Raw genomic sequence first — 25,577 nt, 5'->3', positions numbered from 1 at the left:
ACAAATGGTTATCTTTACCTTTAAAACCAATACTGCACTTCAACTGACCCCAGTGTCTGAAGAAATCCTAAAAATCTTTGGTAACAACAACACAATCAATCAAGTTGAACACCTTACCATCATGTGAATAACTTATGGGCCATTTTATAGCCAAATACTGTACTGGTTATAACTAGATTATTATACCTACAAAATCATGGCAATCTATTACCATGGGTGTTTTACTTCCCAACTTCAGACCATCTAGACATAACAATGGTAGGATACCATATATCCCTATTTGCTGGGCATTAAGTGAAAATACAGTATTTCAACCAGGCATATTCTCCATTTTTCCTACAACTGTGTGTAAAATTCACAACTGGTTTCACACCTGTGTCACAACTGTCACAACTGTGTGTAAAATTCACAACTCCATCAGTTATACAGGTACATATACCACTCTGGCCAAGTGTATTGTGGATTTTTGGTGGGGGGAGGGGGTATTTTTTCATAAAAAAAAAAAAAAAAGATTTCGATGCTCTTTCTAGACATGATAATTGTTGCCTTTGGAATTTTATCCCAGCCCTCTCCCCCGTCTGATTAAGACTGATATAGCCTACAGCCAATATGCCAAAATTTTTGACTAAAAAAAATCTATCCTAAAAAAAAATGTGAAACCACTTTAAAACAGTCAAAAATACTTATCTCATTCCTAAAGGTATGTTGCTTCACTGATCCCCCCTCCCCCTGATAGATAAATGTATAATCCACTGCACATACTGTCATTATATTTTCAATATCACTACTCATTTCTTTGCAACTTGATTAGTATTTACTATTGTAAAATGGTAGTGTTTGCTAGTTGGCTAGATGGCAGTACATAATCTTTGCTATATGTCTATTCATCAGGGGTGGGGGTTAGTGATGCAATATGCCCCTAAACAGGGCTTTTTTCCCTGAGGTACCAGTGAGTATTTTACTCTTTCTCTGCTTCCTGGAAGTTCCTTGCTGTTTTGTGAAATCTACCTTGTACATCCTTACTACTTCATAAATTTAGTTAATCTTCTCCATTTTTCTTGTTGGGGAGGTTGGAGTTGAACTGGACAAAATTGGGCAATTGCAAACATCATATCTGTTTATGAGTCTAAAACAGAAAATTAATGTTCTGCAGATGCTTTTCAGAATAAGAATTGTTTGAGTTTTTTTTACTTCAAATTTCCTCAAAATCTGCATTCATACTCTTGGTCAAAGTGTCTGAACCAACCCCACCCTTGGGGATAGTTTAGATTCACTGATCATGAAGCTTGAGATTAACTATGGGTGTTTCCTTAGTTTTTTTTTCTTATTTTCTATGCTTTTTTGCCTCAATTTCATCCTTTTCTGGTGTGTTATTGAGTATCCTGGTTCTTCCAGTTTTGCAATACTTATAAGAGCTTGCATGAACACGTCCTGTATGAGGGATATGTCCAATCATTTGTGGGGGTTTTCTGGTAAACTTACAATGGGGATTATGGTTGATGGCCTGGGAGGTGGACTGGCATCAGTTGATCACCCCAGGAGTCGATATATTAGCATTGACCCCAAAATTATGTATTTTATCATGTTCCAAGGCTTTTGAATTTGCCTGATTTGAACTTGCTTGATTTTGAATAAAGTGTTCTGTCACTTTCAATATGAGGAAATCCATCTCACTTAACACATTTTTGTCACATTTCAGCCTTTTTGAAAGAAGAAGCAAGTTTGCTAGGATATACGACAAAGCTCAGCCAACTGGGGAATAGACACCCTTTTTTGAGAATTTAATCAGAGCTATTCAATAGACTTTACCTTCAGACTACTCTTGAAAAGACCAAGAACACCAATATCTAAGAGTTGAAGTCAATAAGAACAGTGTGGTGGAAAAGTTAGAAGAGCAATACTGTTTTCCTTTCAGAAAGAAATACATCTTGGGGAAAGGTTACTATCATGATTATCAAGCAAAAGGAGGTGAGGATTGTCCTTAGAAGACTGATAATGCTTCCAAAGGTGTTCTAAAGCCAACAAAAAGGTCTTTCCAATCACCCAGCCCAATGGTTGCCCATGGGAGCTAGGAGAACTTCTTTGTACAATCTCAGGCTTGAAAATTTTTTTGCAGGAAAATCTTACTGGTGGGATATGTCTGCAAATTGCATTGATGAAGCCAACCAGAGTCATATTTTCTCCATGCTCAGCAGAAACATTTTGTTGCACCTGTTTAACTCCTGTTTTTGTCACTGTTTTTTGCAATTTTAAAACCATAGGGATGCCAGTCTCATCAATATTCCATATCCACTTGGAATTTATGCCTAACATAGATATCAAGTAGATTATCAAAAACTTTGAAAGAACTACTTTGTTTAAGCCACTTGCTATGGCTTGGCTAGTGGGTTCAGGTGGAGGAAGCAAGATATTGGGGTGTCTTCGAAAAAACAGTAAGCCAGTCTTTCAAATAATTGTTTTGTTATATCCAAGATGGCAGGGTTTCAATTTCATTTGCTACAGCATATTCCAAGTCTGGCCTTTTGACATCATTTGAGGCAAGACTCTATTTCAACCTTGATGCAGTGACAAGATAGCACATGTCTTTTGAAAAGTTTGAAGTTCAAAAACATAACAAAAATGCCTAAAAACAAATTTTTGATGTGGTTTGTTTGAATTTTTGTTGTAAAACCCCCTGAAAAAATACCCCCTCCCCCAACAAAAATTCACAATACACTTGGCCAGAGTGGTATATGTACCTGTATAACTGATAGAGTTGTGAATTTTACACACAGTTGTGACAAACAGTTGTTTACACACAGTTGTGACACAGGTGTGAAACCAGTTGTGAATTTTACACACAGTTATTCACATGAGTTATTCACATGATGGTAAGGTGTTCAACTTGATTGATTGTGTTGTTGTTACCAAAGATTTTTAGGATTTCTTCAGACACTGGGGTCAGTTGAAGTGCAGTATTGGTTTTAAAGGTAAAGATAACCATTTGTTAGTCCATAGAGTTAATTTAAAGTGAAATTTGGATAGGCTATAGTTTGCTCCCTAAATAAACCTGCTGAAACTCTATCTCATACCTCCAAATATATCAACACTAAAGCAACTTGGTCTATGTTCCAAAATAAGCTAAATGATGAAATTACAAGTTTCACCCAAATTTCATGCATTTCAAACACAACAGTAGACACACATGCTGAAACCTTGACATCTTTACTAATAAATACAGCTAATCATGCTATCCCCAAGACAACACCTAAGAAAACTTTCCCTAAACAAATTCCTAAAGCATGGTGGACAAATGAGTGCCTAAATAAATGGAGGATAAAAAAGGCAGCTAGGACAGAATTCATAAAAAAACCATCACCTACTACATATTTAAAAAAATTACAAGCAGAATCTAATCTAAAAAGGACTATGATAGATGCTAAATATAAATACTGGAATAATTTTGCAAATAATCTCTCCAGAGAAACACATGAGCCAATTATACACAAAGTTATAAGCCACATCTGTGGGAAAAAGACTTCCCCCAACCCACTCCTGTATGAGCTTATACCCATTATAATACCCATTATGACAATGATAATGAAAAAGCTAACCTATTTGCAACTCTTTTTGTTAATAAGCTAGCACCAAATAATCAAAGCAAACTGTCCCCAATTCCTATGAACCCAAGTTACCAACCACGCCCAGGATCCGAGTACATAACTAATCCATTCTCAATCCAGGAATTGAATAATGCAATACATCATATTAGGACCAAAACTAGCAGCAGCTATGACAATTTACACCCTACATGGATAAAGAATCTCACACCTTCATACAAACAAGAACTGCTAAATTGTTATAATCACGCTTAGACATCTTCTATGTTCCCCAATATATGGAAATGTTTGTCCCTCCTACCAATCCTAAAGAAAAATAAACCCAAAGATAACCCTGAGTCTTATAGGCCCACAATGATTACTCCTGTGCTGGGGAAAATAATGGAGAAAATGATCTATCACAGACTCCTCTGGTTTGTTGGGAAAAATAATATGATCCCTCACACTCAAACTGGAATCAGGAAACACCACTCCTCAACAGATACTTTCATTCTGCTAACAAATACAATCAATGAATCTTTCTCAAAATATAATGTCCTAGTTGCAGCTTTCCTAGATTTTAAAGGGGCATATGACAATGTGAACCACCAAATCCTTTTAAAAAACTTGCAAATCTTGGAGTACCCCCTAAGCTAGTATCTTTTATTAAATCGTTCATAGAAGTGCAAAGTTTCAGTGTTTGTGTTGGTTCAGCCTCTTCACCCCAAAAGACAATAACCAAAGGCCTACCTCAGGGAGCAGTCCTCAGTCGCCTCCTATTTGCCCTATATCTGTGGGACATGAGCCTACCCCACACGAATCTACAATATGCTGATGATCTGGTGCTATGGTCATCTGGCAACACCTTTCAGATAGCACAGTCAAATCTGCAAAAGTCTCTTTTCCAGTTTGAAAAATTCTCTCAACATTCAGATTTACCCATTGCACCCACTAAGTCAAAAATAATCAAATTTCACTGAAAGCGAAACCATGCTAATGCAAAACTAACTCTAAATAAAACAGCTATTCCAGAAGATAATCATGATAATTACCTAGGTCTATTGTTTGACCAAAAACTTAATTTCCACCTCCACATTTCAAACAGAATAAAAAAATGCTATAGAGAAACAAATATACTGAAAAGATTTCTTTCCACACCCTGGGGCTATAAGGAGAAATCCTTACTCCAGTTTTATAAATCACATATAAGACCCCATATTGACTATGGGCTCATCGTCTATGGTGCATGTGCAAAGACCCAGATACAAACAATTGAAACAATACTATATGATATAATATATCTCATATCTTGTTTTAAGAAACCCACAAGCACCAAGTTTCTGCTTATGGAGAGTGGATTAACAACAATAAGGGAGAGACGTAGCTTTCTCTTGACAAAACATCTTACAAAAATTTAATCAAATAGCTCACACACACTACATAATTGGTTAAGAAATCCAGCTATGTATAGAGGCATTGCAGATAAGTATGCCAATATTCAGAAGAAGTTCCCCATACCAGCAAAGTCTATTGCACCTACTTTCCCCCGATCCCCCCCATGGAATGGTCAAGTCCCATAATAAATACTGATTTCTCAAAGTGGAATAAAGATTTAACCCCCATTGCTTTTGTCCAGAAAAAATTTGCAGAACTTAATACTATTACCTATAAAAATCACTTCCAAATATTTTCTGATGGGTCAAAAATGAATGAGAAGGTTGCAAGTGGTGTTTTCCTTCCTCACCTGAAAATTGCAATGGGCAAGAGATTATATAATAATTTATCTATAATGTCTGCTGAGTTAAATGCCATAATCATGGCATTAGAACATCTTAAGGAAAACCAACCTTTGATTGCAAGTTCAAATAATATTATCATATATTCCGACTCTCTATCAAGCCTTGAGTTGCTGGCCTCAGCTCCTCAATATAAGTTGGAGATTGACACTTATCATTGTCTCAGTATTATTGATAATCTTGCTTCAAGTGGCATAATAACTTATTTTCAGTACATTCCTAGCCACTCTGGAATAAGTGGTAATCATCAGGTTGATGAAATAGCAAAAAATGCTATAAATATTGACCAGCCAAGTGGGAGACCAATCCCAATTAGAGATATTTACCGATGGAGGCTATCAGATATTAATTTTAATAAGATTAATCCTATCTTTTCCCCCTTTCCCAATAAGAATCTTTCTAAAATTTATCATAGAATTTGTTCTGGAACAAATGGACTAAATTTCCTTGCATTCTCATATAAGTCTTCTAATTCTTGGTTCAAATCCCCTGTCCTCTCTTTGCAGGCATTGTAATATGAATAATGAAACAATTGACCATTGCCTATTTGAATGTAATATGCTGACGTCTGCACAACATACCTTGCTTTGTAAACTGTTAAAATGCTTCAAACACCACAAAATCTCACTATCAGCCAAGAGCCTAGCCAACTATACATGCACACAGAGCACAGAAATCGATACCTATCATCTTATATTTCAACTCCTTGAGTCAAAAGATCTACTGAAAGATATCTGACAATATCTAATAAATAAGAGAGGACCAAGCCAGTAGCTCTGTAGCCCACAGAGTGAAGCAAAAAGAAAAGGGCTAAATAGTATTAACTGAATAGCCCACCTGCTGTGAATTAGAAGAAGAAGAAGTCAATAATATGATTTGGTAAAATTTAACCATACCTGAGGTCTGGGGCTACTGCTACATCTTAACCTAAATAACTGTCCAAGTTGTGCAATGTCCAAGTTTATGGGGTAGTGCCTTAATGAAGCTAGGCTGGCAAGACAGGAGTAGGCTACAAATTCTGATGTTTCAATAGCCTAGTTATTTACACCCATATTGATATTGTCAAGGTCTTTAGAACCTTTGAAATGGATAGTGGCCACTAAAATAAAACTGTACAGCCAGAGGTCTATATTTATTAAAAGTCAAAACACCTATTTAGGTGTTAATACTTGATGGATTCCATATTACCTTGCAAGTTTTTCAGGTAAATATCTACCAAATCATATTATTGACTTACTGACGCATTACTGATTATTGACGCATAAAGTGAATATACCACTCAATGCCTTTTTTTATGCTGATTACAAATATAATAATCATTTCTATCGGAAATGAATTTCAGCCCCCCCGCTATATATGCTAATTCAGGGTATATATTTCTACATTAGGGGGGGGGGTAAATTTAAAAATTACCTACAAGTTACCAGAGCAACTAAATTTGCCCCCCCCCCCTAATGTATAAAAATATACCCTGAATTGGTCAATATAGGGGGGGGGGCTGAAATTCATTTCTGATAGAAATGATTATTAGGATATATTTGTAATCAGCATAAAAAAAGGCATTGAGTGGTATATTCACTTTATGCGTGTCAATAATGATTTGGTAGATATTTACCGTTTTTCAGGTTTGGCAGATATGCCTATAGCCTATGCTAAGAATATGTATAGTTGACTAAGCTTACTTATCCACAATTTCTTTTATTCCAAAGGTACAAAAAAAAAAAAAACTCACGCATTAATTCTTTTTCTTCTTCTATTTCACAGCAGGCGGGCTTTTCAGTAATACTATTTAGCCCTTTTCCTTTTGCTTCACTCTGTGGGCCACAGAGCTACTGGCTTCAGTGCTTCCTATTTATTAGATATTTTCAGATATCTTTCAGTAGATCTTTCGACTCAAGGAGTTCAAATATAAGATGATAGATGCCGATTTCTATGCTCTGTGTGCAGGTATAGTTGAAGAAGAAAGAAGAAGAAGTTGGCTAGGCTCTTGGCTGATAGTGAGATTTTGTGGTGTTTGAAGCATTTTAACAATTTACAAAGCAAGGTATGTTGTGCAGACGTCAGCATATTACATTCAAATAGGCAGAGGTCAATTGTTTCATTATTCATATTACAATACCTGCAAAGAGGGGACAGGGGAACTGAACCACTTGAATTAGGAAACTAGTACGAGAAGGCAAGAAAGTTTAGTCCATTTGTTCAAGAACGAATTCTATGATCAATTTTAGAAAAATACTTATTGGGAAAGGGGGAAAGGATAGGATTATTCTTATTAAATGTAATATCTGATAGTCTCCATTAGTAAATATCTATAATGGGGATTGGTCTCCCACTTGGCTGGTCAATATTTATAGCATTTTTTGCTATTTCATCAACCTGATGATTACCACTTATACCAGAGTGGCTAGGAATACACTGAAGATAAGCTCTTATGCCACTTGAAGCAAGATTATCTATAATACTAAGACAATGATAAGTGTCAAATGTCCAACTTTTACTGAGGAGCTGAGGCCAGCAACTCAAGGCTTGATAAAGAGTTGGAGTAGACTATAATATTTTTTGAATTAGCAATCAATCAATTAATTTATTAATACTAAAAAAAAAAAAACAATTACAAACTTAAAGTTTATACACGCCCAAGAAGCTCAGCTTGTAAAGGGCCAACAAAACAAATAAGACAATATTATAAAGCACATAAAAAAAACAGAAAAAAAAAAAAAAAAAAAAAAATGGATCAAGAGAAATTTATTAAAATAGGAGAATTAACAGGAAAATTCAAAAAAAACTGAAAAAAAAATAATATATAAACGAAGAGTAGATTGGAAATTAGAATTAAATTAAAAAAAAAAAAAAAAAAAATCAGAAAAATATATTGAATGAAAAAAAGACATATAAATTTGGATATAATGCAAAAAAAAAGAAGAAAAAAAGGGGGGAAATACTATACTGGAAATACCCAGTGAGAAACTGCCTTTGCAGAAAGAGATAGAGGGACATCAGGAGGGATGGAGTTCCATAGTAAAATAGATTGATAAACAGGAGACCTCTGACATGCTGTCGATGTTTGCTTAGGTAAAAATGAACCTGCGATAAGAGCTACGTAAAAAAGAAGAGTACCTACCTGAGCCTGACAGAAAGAAAAACTGCTGCAGAGATGGTGGAAGTGTACCTAGAAAAGCAGAATGTGCTAAATAAAGGTAACTTTTACCCACAATACGATCCATCGGAGCTATTCCAGTATCATTATAAAGATCAGAGGAAGGGTAAAAACGAGGTAGAAGAAAAGTAGCCTTCACTGCCCTATTTTGGGCTCTTTGAAGTGAGCAGAGAAGAGATTTATTAGTACTACCCCAGACAGAACAGCAATAGGAAAGGTAAGGAAAAAAAAAAGCATAATAAAGAGAAAGCATAAAATCTGGGGGAAGAAATGAGTTAACCCTGTATAACATTGAAGATTGGCGTAGGAAAGGGAACGGGTATGAGTTATATGTGGTTTAAAAGAAAGAAAACAGTCAAGATACACACCAAGAAATTTCACTATAGTAGCTTGCGGTATAATATCATTCCCATAAGTCAGGATAGTTGGTTCTCTTACGTCTCTCATACTATAAGGGGCCCTAAAGTGCACAATGGCACTTTTTTGGCTTTTGAGAGTCATACTATTTGACCAGAACCAATCTGTTACTTTATCAAAAAGACCTTGAGTTAGGGACGTGGCAGATGTTAGGTCCACTGCAGCAATGAGAAAGTTACTGTCATCAGCAAAAATAATAGGGTGCACAAGGGGATGAAGACCATCAACAAGATCATTAATATAAATTAAAAACAAAAGAGGTCCAAGCACAGAGCCCTGTGGGGCACCTTTCACAATAGGCAAAGAAGAGGAAGAGGTACCATTAACCGAAACATACTGAGATCTCCCTGAGAGATAAGACCTAAACCATTCAAGTGGGACTCCATGCACTCCAAATGAAGATAAATTAGACAAAAGAACAGAGTGAACAACCATATCAAATGCCTTTGAAAAGTCAAGAGATAGACCCAAAACCCACAAGCCCTTGTCAAGGTTAACACGCACAGACTCTGTTGCATCTGCAAGTGCATGCAAGGTAGAAAAACTGGGACGAAAGCCATACTGATGGTTAGTTATGAGAGAATTACCTGCAGTCGTATTAGTACTAAATACAAATGAAGAGAGTCTACAATACACTACTTTTTCAAAAACCTTAGAAATTACAGGAAGGAGAGAAATAGGTCTATAATTTGAAATTAGCGATGAATAACCTTTTTTAAACAAAGGTACAACATTAGCAACCTTAAATAAATGAGGAAAAACACCAGAAGAAAGAGAGAGGTTAGTTATGTGTGAGATGGGGTTAGAAACAAACTGACAAATTTTTGTAAGAACATTACAGATCAAACCAAAACCATCAACTGAACGGTTGATTTTCCATAAAGTGTTTGTATGCCATGATTATGGCATTTAACTCAGCAGACATTATAGATACATTATTATACAATCTCTCACCCATTGCAATTTTCAGGTGAGGAAGGAAAGCACCACTTGCTACCTTCTCATTCATTTTTGACCCATCAACAAATATTTGAAAGTGGTTTTTATAAGTAATTGTATTAAGTTCAGCAAATTTTTTCTGGACAAAAGCAATGGGGGTTAAATCTTTATTTCACTTTGAGAAATCAGTATTTATTATGGTAATTGACCAATTCCATGTAGGGGATTGGGGGAAAGTAGGTGCAATAAGCTTTGCCGGTACAGAGAACTTCTTCTGAATATTGGCATACTCATCTGCAATGCCTCTATACATGGCTGGATTTCTTAACCAATTATGTAGGGTTTTTGAGCTATTTGATTCAATTTTTGTAAGATGTTTTGTCAAGATAAAGTTACGTAACTCCCTTATTGTTGTTAATCCACTCTCCATAAGCAGAAACGTGGTGCTTGTGGGTTTCCCAAGACCAAATATGAGACGTATTATATCATTTTGTATTGTTTCATTTTTTTTGCATCTGGGTATCTTCTTCTTCTATTTAACAGCAGGCGGGCTTTTCAGTAATGCTATTTAGCCCTTTTCCTTTTGATTCACTCTGTGGGCTACAGAGCTACTGGCTTGATTGCCTCATATTTATTGGATATTTTCAGATATCTTTCAGTAGATCTTTCGACTCTAGGAGTTCAAATTTAAGATGATAGATGTCGATTTCTATGCTCTGTGTGCAGGTATAGTTGGCTAGGCTCTTGGCTGATAGTGAGATTTTGTGGTGTTTGAAGCATTTTAGCAGTTTACAAAGCAAGGTTTGTTGTGCAGACGTCAGCAAATTACATTCAAATAGGCAATGGTCAATTGTTTCATTATTCATATTACAATGCCTGCAAAGAGGGGACAGGGGAACTGAACCACTTGAATTAGGAAACTTATACGAGAATGTAAGAAAATTTAGTCCATTTGTTCCAGAACGAATTCTATGATAAATTTTAGAAAAATACTTATTGGGAAAGGGGGAAAGGATAGGATTAATCTTATTAAAATTAATATCTGATAGTCTCCATCGGTAAATATCTCTAATCAGGCTTGGTCTCCCACTTGGCTGGTCAATATTTATAGCATTTTTTGCTATTTCATCAACTTGATGATTACAACTTATACCAGAGTGGCTAGGAATGTACTGAAAATAAGTTCTTATGCCACTTGAAACAAGATTATCCATAATACTGGGACAATGATAAGTGTCAATGTCCAACTTATACTGAGGAGCTGAGGCCAGCAACTCAAGACTTGATAAAGAGTCGGAATATACTATAATATTATATGAATTTGCAATCAAAGGTTGGTTTTCCTTAAGGTGTTCTAATGCCATGATTATCGCATTTAACTCAGCAGATATTATAGATAAATTATTATATAATCTCTCACCCATTGCAATTTTCAGGTGAGGCAGGAAAGCACCACTTGCTACCTTCTCATTCATTTTTGACCCATAAAAAAATATTTGGAAGTGGTTTTTATAGGTAATTGTATTAAGTTCAGCAAATTTTTTCTGGACAAAAGCAATGGGGGTTAAATCTTTATTCCACTTTGAGAAATCAGTATTTATTATGGGAATTGACCAATTCCATGGAGGGGAGTGGGGGAAAGTAGGTGCAATAGACTTTGCCGGTACGGGGAACTTCTTCTGAATATTTGCATACTCATCTGCAATGCCTCTATACATGGCTGGATTTCTTAACCAATTATGTAGGGTGTGTGAGCTATTTGATTCAATTTTTGTAAGATGTTTTGTCAAGAGAAAGGTACGTCTCTCCCTTATTGTTGTTAATCCACTCTCCATAAGCAAAAACTTGGAGCTTGTGGGTTTCTAAGACCAAATATGAGACGCGTTATATCATTTTGTGCTGTTTCAATTTTTTTCATCTGGTTCTTTGCACATGCAGCATAAACAATGAGCCCATTGTCAATATGGGGTCTTATATGTGATTTATAAAACTGGAGTAAGATTTTCTCCTTACAGACCCAGGGTGTGGAAAGAAGTCTTTTTAGTATATTTGCTTTTCTATAGCATTTTTTTATTGTGTTTGAAATGTGGAGGTGGAAGTTAAGTTTTTGGTCAAGCATGAGACCTAGGTAATTAATATGATTATCTTCTGAAATAGTTGTTCCATTTAGAGTTAGTTTTGCATTAACATGGTTTCACTTTCGGTGAAATTGGATTATTTTTGACTTGGTAGGTGCAATGGGTAAATCTGAATGTTGAGAGAATTTTTCAAATTGGAAAAGTGACTTTTGCAGATTTGACTGTGCTATCTCAAAGGTGTTGCCAGATGACCATAGTACCAGATCATCAGCATATTGTAGATTCGTGTGGGGGAGGTTCATGTCCCAGAGATATAGGGCAAAAAGGAGGCAACTGAGGACTGCTCCCTGAGGTAGGCCTTTGGTTATTGTCTTTTGGGGTGAAGAGGCTGAACCAAAACAAACAATGAAACATCGTACTTCTATGAACGATTTTATAAAGGATGCTAGCGTGGGGGGTAGTCCAAGGTTTGCAAGTTTAGTAAGAAAGGTTTGATAGTTCAAATTGTTATATGCCCCTTCAAAATACAGGAAAGCTACAAATAGAACATTATTTTTTTAGAATTATTTATTCATTGCATTTGTTAACAAAATGAAAGCATCTGTTGCGGAGTGGTGTTTCCTGAATCCAGTTTGAGTGTGAGGTATCATTTTATTTTTTTCAACAAACCAGAGGAGTCGGTATTAGATCATTTTCTCCATTATTTTCCCCATCACGAGAGTAATCATTATGGGCCTATAGGACTCAGGGTTATCTTTGGGTTTATTTTTCTTTAGGATTGGTAGGAGGGACGAACATTTCCAGATATTGGGGAACGTAGATGAAGCCAAAGCATGATTATAACAATTTAGAAGTTCCTGTTTGTATGAAGGGGTGAGATTCTTTATCCATGTAGGGTGTATATTGTCATAGCTGCCGCTAGTCTTGGTCATAATATGATGTATTACATTATTTATTTCCTGGATTGAAAATGGACTGGTTATATACTCGGATCCTGGGCGAGGTTGGTAACTAGGGTTCATAGAAATTGGGGATGTTTTGCTGCAATTGTTTGATGTTATCTTATTAACAAAAAGAGTGGCAAATAGCTTAGCTTTTTCATTATAATTGTCATAATGGGTATTATTATGTATAATCTCATACAGGAGTGGGTTGGGGGAAGTCTTTTTCCCACAGATGTGGCTTATAACTTTAAGTATAATTGGCTCATGTATTTCTCTGGAGAGATTATTTGCAAAATTATTCCAGTAGTTATATTTGGCATTTACTATTGTCCTTTTTAGATTAGATTCTGCTTGTAATTTTTTTAAATATGTAGTAGGTGATATTTTTTTTAGGAATGTTCTCCTAGGTGCTTTTTTTGTTCTCCATTTATTTTGGCACTCATTTGTCCACCATGCTTTGGGAATATGTTTAGGGAAGATTTTCCTGGGCGTTGTCCTGGGGATAGCATGATTAGCTGTATTTATTAGTAAAGATGCCAAGATTTCAGCTAGTGTGTCAGCTGTTGCGTTTGAAATGAAAAGCATATTACATACCAGCTTTATTCGCTGGTTTATTCCCCCACAAAAGGCCGTGGGCATTAAAGTCTCCACAAATAATTATATTTTTCAACATATTATGAATATTTATATAACTGAAGACATCCATGGCATCTGTAGTTTGGCCAGTAGAGTTGCAAAAGCTTATTATGTAAGTTTTTGTATTATTCAGCCAAACACTGATACCAATTGCATCAACATCATTTACAAAATCTGGAAACTTGATGCCACAGAATTTTAGATTATTATTAATTATTAAGGCTACTCCACCTCCTTTTCTCTCTGATGATATATCCTTTCTCAGGATAGCATATCCCAGAGACTTAATTTGTTGATTTTGGTTTAAATGAGTTTCCTGGAGGCAAGCAATTTCAATGGAATTATTATTCATAAAAGATATAAGTTCATTTAGCTTAGTTTCTGAAGTGATCTTACGTTCCACTGGAGTATTGATATGTGTTGTTTTGTTAATTTAATTTTCATATGACTTTGTATCAATGTCCAGCTTAGTTAATAGTAGAGCAAGATCTTTTTTTGCTTGAATGAGCATATGATTAGAGGTGTATATTTTTGCCAATTCAGCAATGATTTTTGTTTTCTGTTGTTGTTGTATATTCATGGCCTGAACTGAATTGCAGTTTATAATGAATAAGCATATATTTGGGGTTTGCATGTTTGGTTGAGCATCCAGTTTGTCAATTAAGGGATTAATTCCTGGTAGTATTTCTGGTTTGTTTCTTGTTGGGAAGGGGTGCCAGGCCAGCCTCATCTCACTAGGCAAGGAGGCTTGTTGGCTTGGTGATTCGTTTTGATAGAGATGTGAGCTAGGGGGCTTAAAGGATGGTGTTTTGTAAGGGGTACTTGATGGATTGGGAATCTTTGAGTTGGGAGTTTTGTCTGATTTTAATATAGGTTTTATTTGGTGTGATTGGGCAGCATTTGCTTCCATAGCTGCAAAACGGCATGGAATGGCCTTCTCTGTTGCTATATAGAGTGTTAGTGGTCTTTTCTTATAGGGAAGGCATTGTGATTTATTAGTGGATTCATGTGGGCCTTTACAATTGATACATGTAGGCTGAGTGTAGTTGCAAGTTGTCAACTCTTTAGGATGGGAGTCTTTGCAATTACTACAGGCAAGGCGAATTTCATTGCATTTATTTGTTGTGTGTCCCAGTTTCAGACACTTCTGACACTGGATAGGCTTTGGCTTGTATTCCTTGTACGGTTTGATTTGTCCAAATAGGAATAACTTTTCTGGGATATTAATTTTTTCCTTCAGTGTAAATAAGAAAGATCTACTTGTTTTTAATCCATTAGAGTTGGGTTTACCCAGTTGAGTGACATCTTCTACAGGGATTGTGTTACCAGCCCTATCTGAGAGCCCATCTTTTAACTCTTGAATTGGTATTTCTAGGGGAACAATATATACTACTATTTTTGTTGGAGATTGTTTTGGGTTCCATTTAGATGAATTAATTGGGGTATTCAGAAGAGATTTTAGATTAAGTATTATATCTGCTGATTTCTGATCATGGACAGCTATTAGCAAAGATCCATCATGGTGAATGTTAAGAGAAAACATTGATTTTAACATTTTGAAAATTGCAACCCTTATTGTAGTAATCTTTGTTAGTTCAAAGGGGGTATTAGGAGAAATTTTGAGGTAAATTCCTAAGTTTTGGAAAGGAGAATCTTGGACAGGGGGAGGGGAAATACTTTTGATTGGGGACATTTTTTTCCTTTTTTTGGAGCTCCGAGAAAGGACCTCTTGAAAGCCATTATCATCTATAGAGACATTAGCTCCAACACTGATCATTGTCCTATTCTTAGAATTTGAGCTTTCATGTGAGCTTTGTGATAGAGAGCTTGACCAGCCAAGATGGGGCAAAAATGGATCAATTTTATTAGTATTTAGGGTAGGATCCGGAGGGACTTTTTTGGGGGGGGGGAGTTCTTTATATTGCCTATTGGAATAAGCTTTAAGCTAAACAAGAAATAATAGTACTATGATACCAGACCGTCTGCACCCTACTGTGGAGAAAACTTCACCATTCACAAAACAAACCCCACAGTATGGCCCTGAGGAGGATTTTGAGCACGATTGGTTCGGTACAACTACTGATAAATCGAGACAATAATTCACAAAAAATTTATTTGTAAATTTCTTAAAGTGTTGCTGTTGTGTTGCCTTATTTAAAATTATAAAATGCTCTATTTTATTCTTCTTTATGGGCGGCCTTGGCGCCCATACAGGCAAATATTGCGAATAAAGGCGAGAATAAATCGCCTTTTGGTTTTGACCAATCGTCAAAAGACATTTTGACGGCAAAAAAATTTAGTATACCAGATACACCAATATCTATTAAGCAAAGCAATTACAATAGTTGTATTTAAATTAATAAAAAATTTCAATTAATCCAAGTTTTATGAAGTAAAATTTACTGGAAAGGAATGCACATTTTCACTTGAAAACCAATAATTTGATAAATATTGACTTTGCCTGTTGCCATGCATCTGCTGACATTCAAAGGAGTCCAGAATCATATAAGTCATCTTAACATACCAGCTACTAAGTGAGAATACTTCAATATGCTTTTTTAAAATTTTTTGTTAATTCACATTACTAGATGTAGACTCTGAGGCTCTGCCGATTTATCAGCGGCACGTGGACCCGCGCCAGCATGGAGAAAATTTTGCAGCGCACTGGTTTGCCGCCAGAACATCGGTGTGGTGGCGCGCCACCGGTCTGTCTGTATTTAGTCTTATTTTTGCAGTGATTTGTTTATTTTGGTGTGCTAAGTGAGCTAGCGTGCTAAGTAACTTTGTAGAAGTCTATTAATATTGAATTCTGACCAGAAAATGGGAATAATAGCTTTCAGACAGAATAGGTAGTGGCGTATATAAAGGGGATGGAGGTCTGGGTCCCCCGAAAATTTCACAAGATTTAATTAAGGAGCTTATTCTCTCACTTGCAGTAGTTCTCTTTAATTCTTGAAACATAATTAGATAATTTATTTGAAGCGCCCCACAGCAAATCAAACATCCCCTTTACAGATCTTATATGCTTTTATACATCTATCGAGATTATTCACTATTAATATCTATTTAACTTCACAAGTCGTAATTTGTCATTCCCTCGGTCATTCCATCCCTGTTCCAGTTCCAAAATTTGTATAAGAGTATACGAACTACCATACACTCCTCTCCAAATAGTATCTTCAAATGGTCAGCCATCTTTCTTCGTCTTCTGAAAAACAGCACCTGGAAATAAAAATAAACTCCTTTCAAGCATATAACAGGTTCTCACTATGAAATCCATTATTTCTGATGATGGATTTTGGGACGTGTGAGTATTTGAGCTACCTGTCCTCAGCAGTTTAAGGCCTATAGGCCGGCAGATAGCAATACGGCTCTCCCTACTTACTTTCGCTTTTTTTTGCACTGTAGAACTCTACTAATAAACCGACATATTTTCTCTTGTCTTCTTCATAACTTAGTAATAACTAATTGATTCATCTGTTCTTTAGGATATTATGGTCACCTTAAATATCTTTCTATCATAATGCGGAGCCAGGTAGAATTCAGGATTGAAAGTAGCTGGTGTTTTAGCCATGGAGCAGATACACTTGAGAGTAATAGTCTCCTCAGACTGGGGCTGGCAATCAAATAAGACATGCTGGATTATTTTGCCTGCTGAGAAGCAGACAAGGCCTAGACAGGAATGGTGTAACTTCCAATTGAATAACAAACTGTTGAGATGAAGGGCACCTGATTTCAGTCAGTAATATAGCACAGTATGCAGTCTAGTATGGAAGGGTGCTGAAATCAATTTACTGTTACTAAATTAAGATATATGCATAATAGTGTCTCTTGTACCGAGGTCAAAGGTAGGGCTTGGGTTGGGGCCTTGGTTGCTAGTAAAAGTACGCAGTATCATTATATTTGATATCCTTATAACTCAGAACGCGTTGAAAATATATTTGGCTGCCTTTGGCCTGAAGGTTCAGAATCTGTCTTCTGATATTATATTAGTCTTAACATCGGCAATTATATTAATATATATGAGCAAAAGTATTGCCAATTTGGATTCAGAAAGGCAAAGGATATTTTCAGCTTCTACGCAATAATTTATAAAGACATCTAGGGCCAGGTGAAGCACATGATTCGGCAGACAAAATGGAGGATCCCAATGAAAGGGGAGAATAAAGGTTAAGGTCCAGGGATGGGATACATGCTCCTGCTACAGCTATTGAATCCCGTGCAGATGCATCTGATTAAATTTTCTATGATTAGGGTACAGCTTTGTAATCTGATCAGCAAAAAGAGTCTGGAGTTCATAATTGAGAATCAGGTTTTTATTTATCTGAATAAGTTGTGCTTGACAAATTGGTGGGCTCATTTCCCAAGACGAGGTTTCAGTAAAGAGATTTGCCTAAGAGGAATATTGATTCCAATTTAGGACCTCCTGTTGAAACTGACTGCAAGATGAATGGGTATTGGGGCCAACCGACTTCAGAGCAAAAGAATGTTTATATACAACGTGCTTGTTACCATAGGCCTGAATCCTCGGGGAATATTTATTTCTTTGACAGGATGCTTTTTACTTGGGGACACCAATCCAGACAACAGATTTAATTTAGACAGCGGAGTGTGCTGGTGCAGTCCCAAGGCTATTCAAGTAGCAGAATTTTATGAAGATTCAAAGGTCTTAAACGTGGATGGGCGACCATTGGAAAAAATTGGATCCAGTATTCTAGATTAGGACGGATACATAATTTGTAGAAATCCCAGATAAGTTTAGTGTGAAAATCTCCTTCCAGCAAGTCTCTTTAAAACGATAAGTTTCTGAATGATCAGAGATTTCAAAGAATTAATATATTCATACCATATTATTTTAGAATATATCCTTAGGCCAAGTAGCTTCACTGAATTGCAATATGGGATCCCACTAAAGAGAATTTTAAGTGGACTGGGATTAGTAAATATGATGGCTTTGGTTTTACATATTGAAATTGGAAAGCCAAAAACTGAGGAGAATCTCTGAAGTAAACTTATATCCTGTTGGATAAGGCTTTGAAGAAAAACAATATCCTTTCTAGACTTCCAAATAATCAAATCATCTGCATAAAGGCCAAAAATTGTATGAGATACTTAAAGTTCCGAAACATACAAGTTGAACAGAAAAAGACTTAAGATTACTCCTTGAGAAAGAGCTCTGGTAAAGGGATTAGTCTCTACTTTTGTCTCATTTGCTTGAACATAAAAACTTCTATCAGTTAAAAAGGACTTCATAAGACTGATGAAAGAGTAAGGAAAGTCAAGGTTAATTAAAATTTCCAGCAGTTTATCGCAAATTACATTGCCATAGGCATCTGACCAATTAAACAGGGCAGCCACTGTGAAATGTCTGCTTTTAAGAGAGTTACACATTTCAATTTCAATCCTGATAATGTTGTCTACAGAGTTATGTCTTTTTCTGAAGCCTGTTTGTTCATTTGGAAAGAGATTATTAATTTCAGAAAACCATTCAATTCTTTATAGAATCAGCCTTTTAAGGGCTTTGCTGAAGGCAAGTAGAACAAAGATATGTCTATTAGACTTGGGGTCACTAGATGGGTTAGAGGTTCTAAAACTGGATTTACACGGGCAATCTTCCAAGCATCTGGGAACTTTAAGCTTGTCCAAATAAGGTTACACAGACTTGAGTTGACTGATAAACCAGCAAATCTTTGAAATTAGGGCTCTAAAATAATACTTGACCTGATATTGGACCATGATAACCATTTAGCTTTCTTAGATACCAGTTTTACTTTGGCACATGTCTGTTTATAACAGATTGCTGTAGATGGTGATGGGTTTTTCTGAAACATTTTACGAGCCTTCCTATTTGCCAGAACTGCGGCCCTATACTCCTCATTCCACCATATCTTGGGTCTCTTTGAACCTTTGTATAAATTCAACTTAGTCATGGGTATTGTGTAATTAGTTGCCTGTAACAGTTTTCAGGTTGGTCTCAATGAAATTAATATCAGAATTAGTTGAGATGAAGTAAAAATCTACTTGCTTTAATCCCTCCCAAAACAGGGACCAATTGCCTTTGGATTTGCTAAATGCTGGTATATTGGGTTTGGGAGAATGTGCATGGAAGTAATATGATAAGTAAAACCTTAATCAAACATAAATTACTATGAAAGAATAAATACAACATAGAAGGGCATAAATTGAAATGAATTATCAGGTAAAACTCGAAACCAACAGAAATTAACACACATAATATTTGGGCTTCGACCCATACCCTCTAAGGCTAGTGGCATTGAATCCTGAACGTTCGGGCCCACTTTCGAGTGAAGATGATTCGTTGGTCAAGTCTTTAATTTTATATGTATTAGGGTACCTTTGATCCGGGGTAAAGGGGACCTTATCTTGTATGGCCGAGATCAAGTTTCTGAAAAGCTTTGAGATACATATCAACAATGTAACTCATCGATGAATTTCCTCCATAAATATTAAGGTTTTACATTTATTTTTTTATCAAAACTTATATCAAAACAGTAGAAAGTCACTTTCTCACTTAAATTTCACACAGTTGTTTCCTTGTAACGCGGTTGAGACCGTGGAAAACAAGTCCTGGAAAAAGAAAAAAAAATAAGGGAAACATTTCTCTTACTTGTTTATGCACAGTTACTGTATTTCGTCTAAACAGGTGAGAAAAAAGAAAATCACAGCGTCAAGGGGTCCAAACTGGCAAAATACGACCCATATCAAGAACATCAGAACAAGAGATGAATTATTTGAAAAGTTTAATAAATTAAAAAAAAATTATTGCATTTTTATTCATGAAAAAGCCTACACTTGCTAAAAAACAGCTGTCCAACTTATGACCAAAATACCAACAATGGCAACATAGAAAGTAAATACAGGTAGTGGCTCATGAGTAGTAAGGGTGTGCACAGTATCACAAGTGATTGCGTAATATGACTTACCAGGGTCAGTCACCTATTACTACGAACGGTACATGCCTTACCAGACGGGTTTCTGAGGTAACACCCATTTTCAACAGTTTCAATTGCACAAGGAGACAGGTTTCTGGTGGGTATAGAATTTGAGAGTTGATTAAGTGAAATTATGTCACTATTCTAGGTTTTTCTAAACCGGTATTTCCTATAACTTAATAAAGGGTTAAGGTTATTAGCGATTACGAGCGAGGATAGTACGAATTGCTTGGGAAAAACCCGGATAAATTAGTTGAAAATAAAGTTTTAAGAAGAAATGTCTGAAAAGTAACGATAGAATGACATTGTGACTTGACCTCGCTTTACCTCTCCGATGTGGTCTATATGATACATAAGTAACGTTTAAAAAGTATTGTCAATTTAAAAAGAAATGGCTGAAAAGTGTTTTGAGGGGGATGGGTTGCATGGAGGGTTGAGTTGCACGAGGGTTCGATTAAAGGGGGTAGAGTTACACGGGGGTTTAGTTAAATTGGGTGGAGTTGCACGAGGGTTCAGTTAAAGGGGGTATAGTTACACGGGGGTGTAGTTAAATTGGGTCGAGTTGCACGAGGGTTCAGTAGCACGAGGGTTCAGTAACATGGGGATTCAGTTGTACAGGGTTTCGGTTATACAGGGGTTCAGTTACATGGAGGGTTCAGTTGCACGAGGGAGGATTTGCGAATTGGGGGAGATGGGATGATAGTGTACTGTATAATACACAAGTGATGTTTTGGAGAGTATTGTCAATTTAAAATAGTTTAGAAATAAAAAAAAATTTAACAAGAAATGGTTGAAAAGTGTTTTGAGGGAGATGGGAGTGCATGGAGGGTTGAGTTGCACGAGGGTTCAGTTAAAGGGGGTACAGTTACACGGGGGTTTAGTTAAATTGGGTTGAGTTGCACGAGCGTTCAGTAGCATGAGAGTTCAGTTGCACGGGGCTTCAGGTGTACAGGGTTTTGGTTAGACAGGGGTTCAGTTACATCGAGGGTTCAGTTACAGGAGGGTTCAGTTAAAGGGGGTATATTTGCAAGGGTGTTTAGTTAAATTGGTTCTAGATTCCCGAGGGGTTCAGTATCACGAGGGTTCAGTAACATGGGGCTTCAGTTGTACAGGGTTTCGGTTATACAGGGGTTCAGTTACATGGAGGGTTCAGTTGCATAAGGGTTGAGTTAAATGGGGCTTGAGATCCACGAGAGTAGTGCTTTGTCGTGGTTTAGCTTGTCACAGTATTTAGTGAAAATAATGCTAAAAAGGGGGAAATTAAGTGTTGAGGGGGGTGTAAAAATGGTACTTATTTAATATCCCGGTAAAAATACGACTAGAAATGCTTCAGGAGAAATAGACTATTGCTTCTTTCTGAACTAATCAATATTCCTTGACAAACATTTTTTTTTATTTTTACTGTATTTCTATTATTCAAAACATTGCATTGTCTATGCCACATCAAACTAGCGAATAATTATCGCGGCTTTTTAGGTGTTCAATTTTTTTTTCATTGTAATTAATAAAATAAAAAATGATGAAATTTAGATTTGACAAAGCTCTATTTTGACTACTTTATATGAAGTGCGGGGGGTGGGGGCAAGTATACAGTTAAAATAAAGCTAGGAAGGGGGAAATTAAGTTTTGCGGGCGGTGTAAAAATGCTACTTATTTAATACCCCGGTAAACATTTGACTTGAAATGCTTCAGGAGAAATAGACTATTGCTTCTTTCTGAACTGTCTGGGGAGTGGGTGGGGGCAAGTATTTAGTGAAAATAATGCTAAAAAGGGGGAAATTAAGTTTTGAGGGGGGTGTAAAAATGGTACTTATTTAATATCCCGGTAAACATACGATTAGAAATGCTTCAGGAGAAATAGACTATTTCTTCTTTCTGAACTAATCAATATTCCTTGAAAAATATTTTTTTAATTTTTACTGCATTGCTACTATTCAAAACATTGCATTGCCTATGCCACATCAAACTAGCGAATAATTATCGTGGCTTTTTAGGTGTTCAATTTTTTTCAGTGTAATTAATAACATAAAAAAATTATGAAATTTAGATTTTAAGGGTGAAGAGTAAGGGTGTGCACAGTATCACAAGTGATTGCGTAATATGACTTACCAGGGTCAGTCACCTATTACTACGAACGGTACATGCCTTACCAGACGGGTTTCTGAGGTAACACCCATTTTTAACAGTTTCAATTGCACAAGGAGACAGGTTTCTGGTGGGTCTAGAATTTGAGAGTTGATTAAGTGAAATTATGACACTATTCTAGTTTTTTCTAAACCGGTATTTCCTATAACTTAATAATGGGTTAAGGTGATTAGCGATTACGAGCGAGGATAGTACGAATTGCTTATGAAAAACCCGGATGAATTAGTTGAAAATAAAGTTTTAAGAAGAAATGTCTGAAGAGTAACGATAGAATGACATTGTGACTTGACCTCGCTTTACCTCTCCGATGTGGTCTGTATAATACACAAGTAACGTTTGAAAAGTATTGTCAATTTAAAAAGAAATGGCTGAAAAGGGTTTTGAGGGAGATGGGTTGCATGGAGGGTTGAGTTGCACGAGGGTTCAGTTAAAGGGGGTACAGTTACACGGGGGGTTAGTTAAATTGGGTTGAGTTGCACGAGGGTTCAGTTAAAGGGGGTACAGTTACACGGGGGTTTAGTTAAATTGGGTCGAGTTGCACGAGGGTTCAGTAGCACGAGGGTTCAGTAACATGGGGATTCAGTTGTACAGGGTTTCGGTTATACAGGGTTTCAGTTACATGGAGGGTTCAGTTATACGAGGGGGGATTTGCGAATTGGAGGAGATGGGATGATAGTGTACTGTATAATACACAAGTGATGTTTTGGAGAGTATTGTCAATTTAAAATAGTTTAGAAATAAAAAAAAAATTTAACAAGAAATGGTTGAAAAGTGTTTTGAGGGAGATGGGATTGCATGGAGGGTTGAGTTGCACGAGGGTTCAGTTACACGGGGGTTTAGTTAAATTGGGTTGAGTTGCACGAGGGTTCAGTAGCATGAGAGTTCAGTAGCACGGGGGTTCAGTTGTACAGGGTTTCGGTTATACAGGGGTTCAGTTACATGGAGGGTTCAGTTGCACGAGGGTTCAGTTAAAGGGGGTATAGTTACACAGGTGTTTAGTTAAAATGGGTCGAGTTGCACGAGGGGTTCAGTAGTACGAGGGTTCAGTAGCACGGGGTTTCAGTTGTACAGGGTTTCGGTTATACAGGGGTTCAGTTACATGGGGGGTTCAGTTGCCCGGGGGTTGAGTTAAATGGGGCTTGAGTTCCACGAGAGTAGTGCTTTTTCGTGGTTTAGCTTGTCACAGTATTTAGTGAAAATAATGCTAAAAAGGGGGAAATTAAGTTTTGAGGGGGTGTAAAAATGGTACTTATTTAATATCCCGGTAAACATACGACTAGAAATGCTTCAGGAGAAATAGACTATTGCTTCTTTCTGAACTAATCAATATTCCTTGACATATATTTTTTATTTTTACTGTATTGCCATTATTCAAAACATTGCATTGTCTATGCCACATCAAACTAGTGAATAATTATCGTGGCTTTTTAGGTGTTCAATTTTTTTTTCAGTGTAATTAATAACATAAAAAAATTATGAAATTTAGATTTGTCTAAGCTCTATTTTTACTACTTTATATGAAGTGAGGGGGTGGGCCAAGTATACAGTTAAAATAAAGCTAGGAAGGGGGAAATTAAGTTTTGCGGGAGGTGTAAAAATGCTACTTATTTAATACCCCCGTAAACATTTGACTTGAAATGCTTCAGGAGAAATAGACTATTGCTTCTTTCTGAACTGTCTGGGGAGTGGGTGGGGGCAAGTATTTAGTGAAAATAATTCTAAAAAGGGGGAAATTAGGTTTTGAGGGGGGTGTAAAAATGGTACTTATTTAATATCCCGGTAAACATACGACTAGAAATGCTTCAGGAGAAATAGACTATTGCTTCTTTCTGAACTAATCAATATTCCTTGACAAATATTTTTTTTTTTTTTACTGTATTGCTATTATTCAAAACATTGCATTGTCTATGCCACATCAAACTAGCGAATAATTATCGTGGCTTTATAGGTGTTCGATTTTTTTTCAGTGTAATTAATAACATAAAAAATGATGAAATTTAGATTTGGCTAAGCTCTATTCTGACTACTTTATATGAAGTGAGGGGGGTGGGGGCAAGTATTCAGTTAAAATAAAGCTAGGAAGGGGGAAATTAAGTTTTGAGGGGGGGGGGGTGTAAAAATTCTAATTATTTAATACCCCGTTAAACATTTGACTTGAAATGCTTCAGGAGAAATAGACTATTGCTTCTTTCTGAACTGTCTGGGGAGTGGGTGGGGGCAAGTATTTAGTGAAAATAATGCTAAAAAGGGGAAATTAAGTTTTGAGGGGGTGTAAAAATGGTACTTATTTAATATCCCGGTAAAAACACGACTAGAAATGCTTGAGGAGAAATAGACTATTGCTTCATTCTGAACTAATCGCAATTCCTTGAAAAATATTCTTTTATTTTTACTTTATTGCTATTAGTCTTCACGATTACATGAATATAGTGTATTTTCACGACTACAAGCCTGAGGCATGAATATACAGTCTGGTTTGACGATTACATTGCAAAAAGCGAGCAATCCTTTTATATTATATACCTATAGAGTGAACAAACACGTTTTGAGAGCATAATTGAGATTATATGACGCAGCCAGATGGGTTTTTGAAGCACTTTCATCATAACATGTTTTTTTTTTGTTTTTTTTTTGTTTTTTTTTTGGCAATTGAAATTTTTTTCTTATAACAATTACCATTAATTTCGATCGTAGCTCTATGTTTGCTCGTTTTATATACTTAAGCTTGTCTATTAATTTGTTTTAAATAAAAATATTGAATCTGGAAAATGAAAAAATAAGTATTTAAACAAAATGTACGATACTGCTAATTAAAGAAACATTTGACTTGAAATACTTCAGGAGAAATAGACTATTGCTTCTTTCTGAACTGTCTGGGGAGTGGGTGGGGGCAAGTATTTAGTGAAAATAATGCTAAAAAGGGGGAAATTAAGT

General features: G+C 36.2%; 2 protein-coding genes across 8 annotated transcripts in view; both read right to left on the bottom strand.

Moving 5' to 3' along the window:
- Positions 1 to 7,241, bottom strand: part of LOC148946074 (E3 SUMO-protein ligase PIAS1-like) — a 32,945-nt gene extending 25,704 nt beyond the window's left edge. Inside the window, exon 1 of one of the 2 annotated variants that reach the window (XM_089098061.1) lies at positions 7,107 to 7,241. In XM_089098061.1, the coding sequence (XP_088954187.1) occupies positions 7,107 to 7,110 (4 nt within the window). In that variant the 5' untranslated portion in view covers positions 7,111 to 7,241. Of the gene's footprint in view, positions 1 to 7,056; positions 7,079 to 7,106 lie in introns of those variants that run through there. The other variant, XM_089098064.1, reaches the window with a different exon arrangement.
- Positions 7,242 to 16,619: 9,378 nt separating this feature from the next.
- LOC148946071 (E3 SUMO-protein ligase PIAS2-like) overlaps positions 16,620 to 25,577 on the bottom strand; it is a 122,656-nt gene continuing 113,698 nt past the window's right edge. For 3 of the 6 annotated variants that reach the window (XM_089098056.1, XM_089098055.1, XM_089098057.1), the window contains exon 5: positions 19,969 to 20,133. The gene's annotated coding sequence lies outside the window, so the exon portion shown is untranslated. Of the gene's footprint in view, positions 16,768 to 19,961; positions 20,134 to 25,577 lie in introns of those variants that run through there. The other 3 variants (XM_089098054.1, XM_089098053.1, XM_089098058.1) reach the window with 3 other exon arrangements.

The sequence above is a fragment of the Artemia sp. Qi Xiang Cuo genome, chromosome 12 (genome assembly GCF_049724085.1).
Source record: "Artemia sp. Qi Xiang Cuo chromosome 12, ASM4972408v1, whole genome shotgun sequence".
Classification (NCBI taxonomy): Eukaryota; Metazoa; Arthropoda; class Branchiopoda; order Anostraca; family Artemiidae; genus Artemia; species Artemia sp. Qi Xiang Cuo.
This window is presented reverse-complemented; position numbering and strand designations above follow the sequence as displayed.